The sequence below is a fragment of the Gadus macrocephalus genome, chromosome 18 (assembly GCF_031168955.1).
Source record: "Gadus macrocephalus chromosome 18, ASM3116895v1".
In the NCBI taxonomy this organism is placed as follows: Eukaryota; Metazoa; Chordata; class Actinopteri; order Gadiformes; family Gadidae; genus Gadus; species Gadus macrocephalus.
The window spans coordinates 13,385,215-13,399,608 of NC_082399.1; the positions used below are offsets into that span (position 1 = coordinate 13,385,215).

The 14,394-nt window shown below is 45.2% G+C and overlaps 1 protein-coding gene across 2 annotated transcripts in view; it reads left to right on the plus strand.

The window, feature by feature from the left end:
• The window catches only part of LOC132446698 (zinc finger protein 385C-like), a 48,872-nt gene that overhangs the window by 30,193 nt on the left and 4,285 nt on the right, over nt 1–14,394 (plus strand). For both annotated transcript variants that reach the window (XM_060037128.1, XM_060037129.1), the window contains 6 exons: nt 7,590–7,753; nt 8,265–8,372; nt 11,189–11,384; nt 12,963–13,424; nt 13,820–14,028; nt 14,208–14,306. In XM_060037128.1, coding sequence (XP_059893111.1) covers nt 7,590–7,753; nt 8,265–8,372; nt 11,189–11,384; nt 12,963–13,424; nt 13,820–14,028; nt 14,208–14,306 — 1,238 coding nt within the window. The remainder of the gene's footprint in view (nt 1–7,589; nt 7,754–8,264; nt 8,373–11,188; nt 11,385–12,962; nt 13,425–13,819; nt 14,029–14,207; nt 14,307–14,394) is intronic.

The window sequence follows — 14,394 nt, forward strand, 5'->3', positions numbered from 1 at the left end:
ATGGCATTTGAGAGAAAATATCTGAACCACCCCCCAACACCCCCTGCTACGATGTCAGGCTGAACCCTGGTTCATGGGAGACGTGAGAACCTGTGAACCTGTGCCCCCAGATGGATGATTCAGTCCACAGGGTAGACTGGTGGGTTCATCTGACTGTCATGAACCTGGTGGCCACTCCTCCATCTCTCCTACTAGACGGAAGGAAAGTCTAAATTCTTTGACTGTCCATTGTCCATCCGTCTAGTCATTTATCGCTGTTGATCCGTTGTGAAGCCCCCCCCCCCTTAACCATCGCCTGGGTGAGTCCATTTAATGAGACTACTGCTTTGACGTAATGTCCTCGGTCCAGTGATTATTGATTATTGGTGGTCTCACATACCTATTCAGCCAAGATCAGATTTGTGTTTTCAGTGGAAAGACACCCTGTTATAAATGCATCTTCTGCTCCTTCTCCTCCTGCTCCTCCCCCTTTCGATTCGTTTTCTTCTTTCATCTTGTCATTATTGTTTAAAGCTACACAACTGTATTAATATCACAAATAGTGGTGCAAAGTGAGGGTTGATAAGGAGAGTAAAGAAACAGCTTCACTGTCCCAAGCAGATAGATAGTAGCCTATTCTAAGCTGTTGTGATGCTGCATTCAGTCAGATGTTCAGGTACGCTCATCTGTGTGACGACTGCTGGACCATCCGGGTGATTCCTTGGTGCTGACGTGTGTGTGTGTGTGTGTGTGTGTGTGTGTGTGTGTGTGTGTGTGTGTGTGTGTGTGTGTGTGTGTGTGTGTGTGTGTGTGTGTGTGTGTGTGTGTGTGTGTGTGTGTGTGTGTGTGTGTGGGGGTGTAGACCCAGACCCTGGCTGGGTCAAACCCCCTGCTGGGTCAGACCATCACAGCATGCCCCTGATTCGCTTGATTCATACTGTCTGTAGGCACACATACATACATACACAGTGTTTGCGTGTGTGTGTGTGTGTGTGTGTGTGTGTGTGTGTGTGTGAGTGTGTAACTTTACATCCCTGGCCGATACGAGTTATAATTCCAACCACAGCAGATAAGGTGCTGGTTTATATGTCCTGGTCATAGACATCAGACATCATATCAAACATAACAACTGGAGAGAGTGCAGAGAGTAGCTTTAGGAATCAGAACATATGAGTTTAGTGGTTTATCTCTCTTTTGATTTATATATTCTAGATCAAGACTATAGGAGGACAGTAGATAGACATGCTGTATGAGGGTAATTATTGTGGAGCCAATCATTGACGTTGCCATGACACCCCCATCTCAATCAGGGCCGGAACCCTTCATTAATCATAGAGCGTAGAGACACCTCCCTCTGGTCCTTTCAGTATATTTCCACATGGAGATTTCTGATGACACATATTTGAAAAACATTAATACATTAACACAGATATGTTCTAACATCTAAATGATCTGTTATTATTATTAGTGTAACTAATAATAATGAAATTATAGTAACACAAATAATAATAATTATTGTAGCTGTTGTAGTACTAGTTCTAGTATCATGATTGTTTTGAAGTACCGTGATCATTTATAAAAAAAAAAGCAACAATATATTGATCGTTTTTTCAACACATTTAAAAGCAGATGGCTTGAAATCAGCGTTGCTATCTCATTTACAAGATCGACTTTGGTTCCTGGGGTCCATTCAAGCATTGGTAGAGTTTTTTGGAGCAGGTAGACCCATTAGTGAGCTGTGTTTGTTTCTGCACAGCCAGACAAGACTCTACATCCACCGTGCTGTGAAATGTCACCGCGTGCCCCAGGCTGCTCATTTCATGCTCAGAGATTTAGCTCAACCACCAAGAGATCATTTATTTCAGAGAAATATCGTTCTACTCTGCTGCCTTCAGAGTGCAGTGCTTACAGTGTGCTTATGTTTATGTGTATGTGTTATTAATCTCTGTTGTTTGTTTTTTGCTCTTTATTTTTTAATGAAAGGAAGTGGTGTATGAATGCGTCTATGGAAATGTGCCAGACCAGGTCCCAATAAAAAGGTAAATTGAGTCTACATAGTTCAGAAAGTGGAGGGACACCGCGTGGAGGACATTGATAATGCCACGGATCCAGTATACCGTGCATACAACGTCTGGTGGGACGAAAGACGGGGCGCCCCAACCGTGAGACGACCGGCGATGCGATCGTATATCCACGCGCAAGAAAAGCCTACAAAGTCCTCTGAACCGTTTGACTATATCCCCCTAGATTTGTCTTGTTCTTCAGACCATTAGACGCATTGTCTCCGAATAGTGAAGACATCGTTTGAACAGCAACCTGCAAAAATGAAATGTCTCTCAAACAAAAAGGCTCTTAAATGTGTTCTTGTGTCAGACACCAGACACAGACAAAAGACAGTAGGCCTACACATCGACAGACATAATACAGACATAAAAATACAGAACCAACATAATGCTATTATTCAAAAACCTGTCTAAAAAACGTTATAAATATGTGCAAGCATGACTATGAAAATGTGTTTGTACTTTATATGTCATTTCCGCATACTGTTTTCTACATGTGCAGTGAATACCGACGTGGGTCATTGAGCAGCAGGTAGGGGTGAGGGCATCTTGCTCTTCTCCTTATCACCTTGTGTGTGTCTGTCTTAAAGACAACAGCGATGTCTGACTCTCACAAGTGAACAGTTTGAATCGTTTCCCCTGAAGTCTCCCAGCGTGCACTCTGTTCTCAAAATGGCCGCCTCGGGGTTCCGGATGAAACTGGAACAGGTTTGGAGTGTAGAGTGCCTTCTGGGCTGTGTGCTGCCCGGCAGGTAGAAATACCAGCTGAAACAACATCCTCAAGCTGTGTGTGCGGAGTGGTGAATGGTGACAAACAATGGGAGGGCCCACCTTCTGGTTGCTCTCTGGCAGAACGAAAGGACAAAAGATGATTTATGGAAAGACATTAACACAAAAGGAGGGCGGTGCTTTAAGCCAACGCGGTTATCCTAACGTGTGAAGGAGACGGGGGGCATTTGTTTTGTTTCGTTTAACAGTCTTTCAATATCTGTCTGTAATACATTCACAAGATTTTTTGTTAAAATTGTTAAAAGATTTCAACACATGCTTTGCTGTGCTCTAGTTTTTAAAACCTCAGATACCACACACGCTTCATGATTTTATACTGTAATGACTCCAACACAACACATTTTAGGTGCTCTGTAAAGACTCCAGTAGTACACACTGTGGTTCTCTACTAGGTAAAGACTCCAGTAGTACACACTGTGGGTGCTCTACTAGGTAAAGACTCCAGTAGTACACACTGTGTGGTTCTCTACTAGGTAAAGACTCCAGTAGTACACACTGTGGTTCTCTACTAGGTAAAGACTCCAGTAGTACACACTGTGGGGGCTCTACTAGGTAAAGACTCCAGTAGTACACACTGTGTGGGCTCTACTAGGTAAAGACTCCAGTAGTACACACTGTGGGGGCTCTACTAGGTAAAGACTCCAGTAGGACACACTGTGGTTCTCTACTAGGTAAAGACTCCAGTAGTACACACTGTGGTTCTCTACTAGGTAAAGACTCCAGTAGTACACACTGTGTGGGCTCTACTAGGTAAAGACTCCAGTAGTACACACTGTGGTTCTCTACTAGGTAAAGACTCCAGTAGTACACACTGTGTGGGCTCTACTAGGTAAAGACTCCAGTAGTACACACTGTGGTTCTCTACTAGGTAAAGACTCCAGTAGTACACACTGTGGTTCTCTACTAGGTAAAGACTCCAGTAGTACACACTGTGTGGGCTCTACTAGGTAAAGACTCCAGTAGTACACACTGTGGGGGCTCTACTAGGTAAAGACTCCAGTAGTACACACTGTGGGGGCTCTACTAGGTAAAGACTCCAGTAGTACACACTGTGTGGGCTCTACTAGGTAAAGACTCCAGTAGTACACACTGTGGGGGCTCTACTAGGTAAAGACTCCAGTAGTACACACTGTGGGGGCTCTACTAGGTAAAGACTCCAGTAGTACACACTGTGTGGGCTCTACTAGGTAAAGACTCCAGTAGGACACACTGTGGGGGCTCTACTAGGTAAAGACTCCAGTAGTACACACTGTGTGGGCTCTACTAGGTAAAGACTCCAGTAGTACACACTGTGGGGGCTCTACTAGGTAAAGACTCCAGTAGTACACACACTATAGGTGCTCTATTGAGAGTCGAATAGTACACACACTGTAGGTGCAATACCGGGTAAAGAATCCAAAAGTACACACACTGTAGGTGCTCTCGTATGTGGAGACTTAATACCACTCCATTGAGATGTGATGATGATCTATACATTATCTTTAGATCACAGAGGAAATGCCCATAGGATAGTCTCTTTTTATCATGAATTTACCGCCAGAAGCTATCTGCAGATAAAGGCTGTTGTTGCACACCTAATGTGTAGCTAATTAACTAAAGATTATTCCATTGGCTCCATTCCATTTCCATATCGGCTGATTGTCGTGGTGTTATTTAGGTTAACATAATATTTTGTAATCACCACTCATCAGCGTTCCGAAAAAGCTGCAATGCTACTGTCAACAAATAATCCTTTTTCATCTGTATTATTTAAAAACCTTCACACTGTTGCATAATTATACATATATGTACATAATGAAACATAATCAGATCCATATTATCCCAATTCCATCACATTTCACACACAAACAAACTTCTTGTCTCTGCCCCTGTTTCCTTCATCCATTCAAGGATGACATTTTATTTTATTCCCATCAGCTGAGGTTGTCACCCAGCTGTAATCCTGTCAACAAAACGTACCTGACAATTTGCTTTGTTTTTTCCTCTTTTCAGTTAACATTGTGAAACAGCATGCGTTGGAAATAGGACTGGGGTGTTTCTGTTGTTTCGGGTGACAGTAAGCGCCAATAAAAGAACGTGTTAGGGAGGGGCCGGATCATGGAGGCACTAGGAGGGATGTGTTGTGTCTAGGAGACATCTAGGAGTCCAACAAAAAATCCTTGAGTCAATCTATCATTCTCAGATAGCAACTAATATTCAAGGGCTAGTTAGCTCTTCCCCTTAGCCCTACCTCTCAATGAACGACTATTGGGACAGCCCTACCCTTACGCATGAACCCGCAAAATTGAGGGCTAGGGCTAAGGGGTGAATTGGGATTGGGCCGTCACCTACGAAACAGCCAGTATCACCAAGTAAACACACAATGTCACCTTGCAACCAACCAGTCTCCCCTAACAACAAGTCAGTGTACCCTAGCAACCAACCAGTCTCACCCAGCAACCATCCAGTGGCACCTAGCTAATAGCCGGTGTCACCTAGCAATCAGACAATGTCGCCTAGCAACCAGCGAGTGTCTCCAAGCAACCATGTCCAATGCTGTAATTTCCCAGTCTCATAATTGTATTCCCATCTCCTGTGAAAGATAGCTTGCAATGTTAACCCTCCTCATTCGTGACAAACAGGCCACAGAGAGAGCATTTCAAGGGTGTTTGATGTTGATTTTGTTTGATTGCTTGATGCAAATGGATAATGTGACGAAGTTATATTGTAGCAGTATTTGCCAGAAAAGCAGCAGTGAAATGAAGTGAGTAACGACAGTATTAATCCATTTATTGAACCCCTCTGGTGCAGCTGTAAGGATTCAGAAACGTGGCTGTCAACAACGGGGTTCTTTTTAAACGGGGAAGTGTCATCAACAGGCTTACTCTCCCTCTCTCTCCGAGATTCGACAGAGCACAAATTATTATCCACCATGACAGTTTGCTCATTTCAAAATGCAGCCCGTGAACCGCCTGGCCCCGCTGCTGGGACTAAACGCCACGATCTGATTCAAAAGTCACGCAGACGGCCAGATTAATCCACACCGCTGGTGGACAAACCGCTGCTCCTCGCTGCTGCCGGGGCCTCACGTCCCTGCCTTTTAATCCTCCTTCCGGGTTCTTTAGACACATATTTCTCCCTTAAGGTCATTTTAAATGAGCCTGGTAACAAATAAGGGTCACAAATAAAGCGAGAAAAAGCCAATTTGAAGCTTATTCCAATTAGTTTTGCTAGACAAGCTTACGCTCCGTCTTGACCCCATATCGTATTTGAATTTAGAATAAGTTGTGATGAAGTGTCACTTTTTAAACCAAGTAGAAGACAGTTTTGTGAATGGCTGTTCAGTGATGGGGGGGCTATGTGATATGTTGGTGTATCTCTGTGGGCCTTGGGAGCGTTTTTTAAGGGACACGCTGAAATATCTGTACATTGACATTTTACTGTTTTGACCAAATTCAGGCAAGATGTTTGATTCTAAATTCATAACTTTGCGTCTAGAAGGAGTGGCTAACTTGTTAAGGGGACAGGACGAGGAGACCCAAGGGGACCCCCCGAGGTTTGCATTTTAAGTAAAATATAATTATTCAGATGGTGTTCAAAATATTAAACCCAAACTAGCAGTCAGAGCACTGTCAGAAAGTTAACAAATGTCCATATTTGACGCTGCGATAAAACATTTTCTTTTCATAGTTAGTTGCCATATCCTAACACAGTCAACATCAGTCAAAAATGCCGTTGATTGTTGTAAACTGCACTCTCAGCCAGTAACAGTTGTTACCGAAGATTATTCCTTGTCGCTTCCAGTACTGCAGACTGCAGTTACTGCAGTACTGTAGAGACGAGTGGGCTCCGACTCAAAGAGTCAGACTGGGTGGGAGCAGAGAGCCTTTGTTGCACTTTCACTCATGGTTCAGGCAATTAATTGCAAAATCTTTGTACTAAGGCCCCGTCCACACGGAGCCGAAATGGGCGAAAACGTTCCGGTTTTGTTTTATGCAGTTCAGGAATATCTCCGTAAAGACGGAATCATTGCAAAACCGCATCGAGCTGTAGAAACGCTGTAGTAAATATTCAAGGCGCTGGTTCTCCACGGAAAAAAGTGGAGTGTATCAAGCCTGCACGCATACAGCCTATGCTCTGTATACAAACATTCAGTCACGAGGAGATTCAACCTTTTAAATTGAGCAGAAATACTTTTGAATGTACAGTTAGTAATAACATTTATCAAGGGGCTTTATTTAAAGCTACAAAAAGAATACAAATAAAAAATAAATAAAAAATAAACCCAACTCTGACGTCCCTCAGCTGGTGGGGGACGTTTCAGGCGTCCACACGAATCCTAACACGAAACCGCACAGGTCCGGATAGATTTGAGAGGAATGCGTAGGGATCCCTTACCTAATGTGTTCAGAAACTTATAATAAATTATCAATCAATATGATCCTGTCAGTGGTCAGAACCAGCCCTCCTAGAGGACGTACATTGACAGGCCGCTGATGCGCCTTAGCGTTACATTGCGGCCCGTTTGGCAGCTGCAATGGCTGAACAGCTCTCGCTCAATAATGGACCAATTTCAAAATTGCTGTCCGCAATAGTCCCATGGACACCAAATTATGTGAAAATAGGGACCAGGTTGAAAAACACACAAGTTATCCATTAAGGGCTACACAAACACAATCACCTGAGTTTACTGAACCGACGTTGTCATCGCGGCCAATGCAGGGCACACTGTTACTGTAGTGAACCTCCTCCTGACATGGAGCCCCTCTCTCTCTCCAGGGGGACTTACCAGAGGACAGCCCCACCCTCTGCTGGCCTCGCTGGCTCTCCCCGGACGGACCCTCCCGACCCAGACCCCCCCGCAGCTCAGCCTCAAGCACTTCCTGCCCCTCAGGGTGAACGGCTCCACCGGCCCCCTCCACCTCTTCCCCAACTTCAGCACGGTGGGCCCATCGGCTGCTTGGTCACTACGTCCATGTAGCGTCAGCAACGCAATCATTACCTCTGCTATAAGTTATAGCATAAGAACAATGCTTCATATATGTGTGGTGAACATATCTGGGACATGTGTCATAACCTGTATTATTGTGTGTGTATGTGTGTGTGAGTTTGTGTGTGTGTGTGTGTGAGTTTGTGTGTGTGTGTGTGTGAGTTTGTGTGTGTGTGTGTGTGTGTGTGTGTGTGTGTGTGTGTGCATGTGTGCGTCTGTCTGTCTGTCTGTGTGTGTGTGTGCGTGTGCGTGTGCGTGCGCGTGTGTGCATGTGTGTGTGTGTGTGTGTGTGTGTGTGTGTGTGTGTGTGTGTGTGTGTGTGTGTGTGTGTGTGTGTGTGTGTGTGTGTGTGTGTGCGTGCGTGCGTGCGTGCGTGCGTGCGTGCGTGCGTGCGTGCGTGCGTGCGTGCGTGCGTGCGTGCGTGCGTGCGTGTGTGTGTGTGTGCGTGCGTGTGCGTGTGATAGATGGACCCAGTGCAGAAGGCTGTGATCAACCACACCTTCGGCGTGGCTCCACCCAAAAAGAAGAGCATCATCTCCTGTAACATCTGCCACCTCCGCTTCAACTCCATGGTGAGCCCCCTCCACCCATCTTCAGCCTTCGGTGCCCAACCAGTGGGCCGGGGACCGTTCGTGGTCACCTGATACGCATACACGGTCCTGGGAGATGGCTGACCCTTAAGCTATTGATATTTGATGGTACATTTTTCATTAGAAAAATACTTTAAAGGTTTCAAAGGCCTAATAATGTTTCTGTATAAAACAGATGATTTTCATAGTCAAAAGCAAACTACCTATCAGTGAGAAGGGTGCGGTGTTGACGGGGTTAAAGTGATGTGTGTGGACCTGTAAGGAATTGGATCTGAAAATGGGGTTACAGGCTAAAAATAGTTGTGAATGTCTTACATCACGACCACACTAATCCGAATACACTCGCCAAAACTCCGTTTTGGAGAAGGCTCTCCTCATACAACCGAGCTCAAAGTGGCTGCTTGTTCCAGGAAGTGGATAGCATGAACCGCCGCTAGCAGGGGGCCCGCTAACAAGAGACCCCTGATTCATAAACATGGAGGCCCAAAGTACGCCAGGGCAGAGTTATAAAATGTGTTGTGCTTTTAGGAAAGGTTGTTAACTCCTGGTTGTGAACCTGGAGTGGGTGCCGTCGCTGGTGGACTTGGATCAAGTTCAGAAGACCTGACCTAGGAGCCAGTCCAAAGTATGGCTATTATGGGATGTTTGTTTGTTGTAACCTGGCCATCCAGTGACACAACACCCAAACAAAACAAGCAACACTTTTTCTGTCCTATTATGACAGGATATTATTTTGTTTGTATACCGTCCTCGCTAGCAAAGTTAGCTGCATGCTAGGGAGCTAAAATAGCACGCCAGATGCTAGATTGCAATGGACATCTGGGATTGATATGGAGGCACGCAAACTGTGAATTTCAGCCTCGGTCTGAACGGTTGATGTTCAGTGACATTCAACATGGCCGAGGGCCCCTCCCCCACCCCTCGCCACACACTTTGACCTTTGGTTGATGACCTTCTGTCCACGCTACGCAGTGCTACGCTTTTGGCAAAGTGATGTAAGCAGGCAAGCTAATCTGGCCGATTCCCCCCCCCACACACACACACCCTCCCCTGGCATGGTCACGCCACATGATGACCGACCTATCACAGCTCCATGGGTTTTCGGTTCTAGAATGTGGTTCTGGGTTCTAGAATGTGCTTCTGGGTTCTAGAATGTCAGATGATCTGTGAGTCTTTATCGTAAAGAGCCAGATATTGAGTTTGTGTCAAACTTCCATCTCTTCTCTCTTTGTTTCTAAATCATTTTTCCTGAATCTTATTGCAAGTGCAATGATTAAGAGTTTGCATGCCATCTTTAAATGAACCAACAATGTTCTATAACATGACATTTTTCTATTTTTTTATAAAATTAATTCACTTCTACTATGTTATAGAATTTCTCTCTGTAGAAGTTAAAGACATTAAACCTTTTATTTGCTTTCAGCAATGCTAGCTATTTAACTTTTGCTAGCTACAATAAATGTGTCTATGTTCTTTGCAGTAATATGTTGAATATTGTCCAAATATAACATGTATTTATTAATATTTTCATACATGTTACCTTGTGTGTGGTGTTTGTGTGTGTTTGTGATTAGTTTTATAGAAAATGTTAGTCGTATCACATGTATCTGATTTGTTTACTGTTGGATCTTTACTCTAAAAGTCAGTTTATTGAACTTCGTAGCACATATCACTGTGCAGAGATCAAAACATTTGCTTGGCCACACAACCATGCAGATCTATTTTGGGATTTCAAATCTGCATGGATCTGCAGTCGCAATGCACCCAATGTGTTTCCTGCCTCCGAGAAAGACACAAAAGGTCATTTTGGATCAAAACAAAATGGACACGGGCTATTTTGTGTCAGATTGCATCAGAGGAGATAGGAGCAAGTGTTCTGAGAGATTGGACATTTAGACGCCATAAGTCCCATGATGAGGATGATGATGATGATGATGATGAAGATGATGACGGTGATGAGGAAGTCAACTGTACAATCACATCATTTGCTCCAATGAGGTGAATGCGGAGCAAACTGACATTCACCCATTCGCAGCGGTGAACGATTTGAGAGATTTTAGTCTAAACCCTGAGGTCGCTCAGGGAGTGTTCGAAAATTTATTTGTTTCATAGGATACATTGTAGAAAAAGGCTCATCTTTTTCATGCTTTTTTTGCTTTATATTTCATGTGAAGTATTTTCCACAACAGAGAGAACTCTTTGATGTTCACAAGATGATCTCAGTAGTCAAACGGTCCTTCTGAATCACCTCCTGATTATAAATGCTTCACTTTGTTTTGCGTGTCTGTCTGCGAGGATATGAAAATACATGTACTCATGCGTGTGTGCATGGGAATGCACGTGTGTGTGTGTGTGTGTGTTTCCGTGACCCTGTGCGTGTGGGTGTGTGTGGGTTCTGTGTATAAATAAAATAAAAAATATATATATTTATATTATATGGATATGTATATGAATATCTACATACTGTATATATACATGTGCTTTCATGTATATAGGTTTGTTATGCTATGTGTGCTATGTATGTGTATATATATACGTGCATATATATGCTGTATGTTTGTAATTCTGTGTGTGTGTGTGTGTGTGTGTGTGTGTGTGTGTGTGTGTGTGTGTGTGTGTGTGTGTGTGTGTGTGTGTGTGTGTGTGTGTGTGTGTGTGTGTGTGTGTGTGTGTGTGTGTGTGTATCTGGGTATGTGTGTGTGTGTGTGTGTGTGTGTGTGTGTGTGTGTGTGTGTGTGTGTGTGTGTGTGTGTGTGTGTGTGTGTGTGTGTGTGTGTGTGTGTGTGTCTGCATTACAGAACCAGGCAGAGGCCCACTACAAGGGCCACAAACACGCACGCAAGCTGAAGGCCCTGGTGGGGCAGCGGGGCCCCCAGCGCAGCAGACAGAGGGCTGGACCCACCCCCCTGGCCCCCGGGAGAGACCGGCAGAAAGAGAGAGGGAGGGCTGAAGGGGTGGCCGTGCTGAGAGACACACAGCGGACCGATGAAACCAGTATGAAACCTTTCTACATCTATAAATCCATCTCTCTCTATGTATTTATGTATATTTTAAAACATCTCTCTCTTTCTCTGTCTGTCTCTCAATATATATATATATATATATATATATATATATATATATATATATATATATATATATATTGTTGCCTGGTGGACAGTCTGGTCGGGGGCTAGGGTGACTCCACAATGAAAGGTTCCGGGTTCGAACTCCAATGTCCACCCGTAGCTAAGCTAGAGCACAACACCCTAACCGCTAGGCCTGCCCGCTCCTCGATGACACACATCTGAACACCCTGCAAGGCAATTTGATGGAAGCGAAATGTAAATTACTAGAGCAGGGTGCTTCTTTGTGAGACATGCTGTGATTCTGATCCCATAGGGACCGAAAGCCCCCCCCCCGACCCCCCTCCCCTTCCCTAATCTAGAGCGATCCTCAAAGTCTTCGTTGGCTTCACACAAACCCACTACACAGTTGATCTTTTGTAAACTGATAAGGCAAAACTGTCTCTCTGCAGCTCTTTATCAGTTCGCAAATGCACAGAGCTGCACATTCATGCTTGAAAGCTCAGCAAAAGGACTGACTCTGTGCTCTCTACTCCCCTCTCACCATAATTGCAGCACTTTGCAGGTTCATTGATGTCAACGAGGTCCAGGTGCATGTTACGGATGCAGCTGAACAGCACTGGTGTGGCAGTGATGTCATAACCTCCTCCCCACTGCCACAATACAAAACATCCTCCTCCTATTGGTCCTCCTCTCCCTCTTAATTTCTCCTTCCCATCATTTCTCTTCTCTCTTGTTCTGCAAGGGAAAGGGCCACTCTTTCTCTTCCCCCCAGCATCTGTGATTTTGTGGTAACTACATAATGATAGCTCGTTGAGTTCTGTGGTTGCCATGGTATTTGATTGATGGCTTCATGGGGAGATGCAGACAAAGAACGGAGAGAACGCCCTACACAAGGGATAGAAAGAGAGAGAAGCAGGAAGACAGAAAGCGAGGAAAAGGGAGAGAGAAAGAGATGGAGAAGCAGATGGAGGGAATTAGAGAGAGAGAGATTGAGATACAGAATATGAAACAGACAGATGGAAAAACTGGGTTACAGAGGAACAGAACATTAAACAAACAAATGGAAAGAGAAAGAATTGTGATTGAGAAGAAAATTGATAAAAAATGAGCTGATCCACAAATTACCACATTAAACAATATTAGAAAAAAATATTGGATGGCTGGATATGGTGCTAATTTATACATTTTCAGTAGCATAAGTGATAGACAGCTAATGCCTAAAGACTTAACTAACTATAGCATTCAACTAATTTGACACATTAAACAATATTATTAAACCTTAAACCTAATATGGTGTTAATAGATTCATTTTCTGTAGCTTTATTGCAGACGCTTATGCTTTAAGACTAGCCAAACCATAGTATAAAACTTAGGAGACAGCACCATCTCTGGTGAACCATGGCTACTGCAAATCTTTTTCCTGATTGAACTTGGTTGCCAGCGATATAAAGTATGTAAATATTCTAAATGTTCTAAAATAGAAATCCCTTCTTTCCTCCCACAGGTCTCATCGTTGCCACAATGTCTCCGGATTCCCCACGGCAACAAACGGAACCAACCCAGGCCAACGTGCTGCCGCTCATCCTGGTCTCCCCGAGCGCCGACACCACACCCACCTCACCGGGGCTGCCCCCACAAGTTCCCAACCAGACATGTTCTCCGCCCCCTGACACACTGATGTCAAAGGCACTGGTGGTCTACACCGGCGCCCTCCTCCCCGGCCCCCTCCTCCCCGCCCCCCCCCTCCTGCCCCTTCAGACCTCAGACCCCACCCCACCTGCCCAGGGCAGCTCCCCGCTGGGCAGGCAGGAGGAGCCGCAGGAGAAGGAGGTGAAGGATGAGGGGGAGACGATGGTGGAGGAGGAGGGGAAGGGAAGCAAGAGGAGCAGGAACAAGTTGCAGCTCCACTGTCCGTTGTGCAAAGTGACGGTGAACTCCAACTCCCAGCTCGAGGCGCACTGCCTAGGTACGTAGAGCCCATCCGCAGGGGTGCATAGCTCCATCGCAGCAGTACAAAGCCTGGATGTAGTGGTTCCATAGCCCCACTACCGGGGTATGCAGCACCACTGCAGTGGTAGCCCTACGCTAGCCACGTAGCCGACCTGCAGTGATACCTTATCGAAGCTATAGCTCGTCCCACTGCATTGTTTTCATAGTGGTTCTATAGTATCACTGGCTACATCCCCCTACAGCAGGACCTAGCCCCACTGTAGGGATTCCTTAGCCAAGTGCAGCAGTTATTAGGCCCATAACACCCTCAAATAATGTCATGTGGTTGCTTTTGTTCAATTCTGTAGTTTTCTTAATCACACAACCATTGAAAATGTTAAACCCACCCTTTCTTGTCATCGGTGGGAAAAGGCTCTAGGCACAAACAGATGCTGGACGGTCAGAGCGGTGGCGGCACCCAATTGCAACGCAGGGTCAAGGTGACATCATCGGCTCGCCCGGCCAGCCGTCCAAAGTCTTGGGCAGGCTTTAAGACCAGAGCTGGCCCGGTTCCAACCGGTCAGCCCTTCCACTGTGAACTGTGCCAGCTGTCCGTCAACTCTGAGTCACAACTTAAACAGGTACGAGAGGCGGGACATCGTCTCATCTCCCTTTCCCATTAACAGTGTTTGGTTACTCTGTAGTTTCAAGCTATTCTCATTGTGCAGACTAACGATCTGTTAAATAACAAAATGCTCATGATTAGTTTGAGGCTTGTTAACCAATCCGAGTGTCCGTTGGTCTCTGCTTTCTCCTCCAGCACATGAGCAGTCGGAGACACAAGGAGCGTGTGAGTGGGAAGCCGTCCAAGCCCAAGTTCACACCGTACGCTAAGGTCCAGCCAAGCACGCTGCTGGCGGTGAGCATTCATAGACCTTGGACATATGAGCTGTGGGGGAAAGTCACTCCAGGTCGGGGGCAGATGGCACCTCTCCAGCCAGATAACT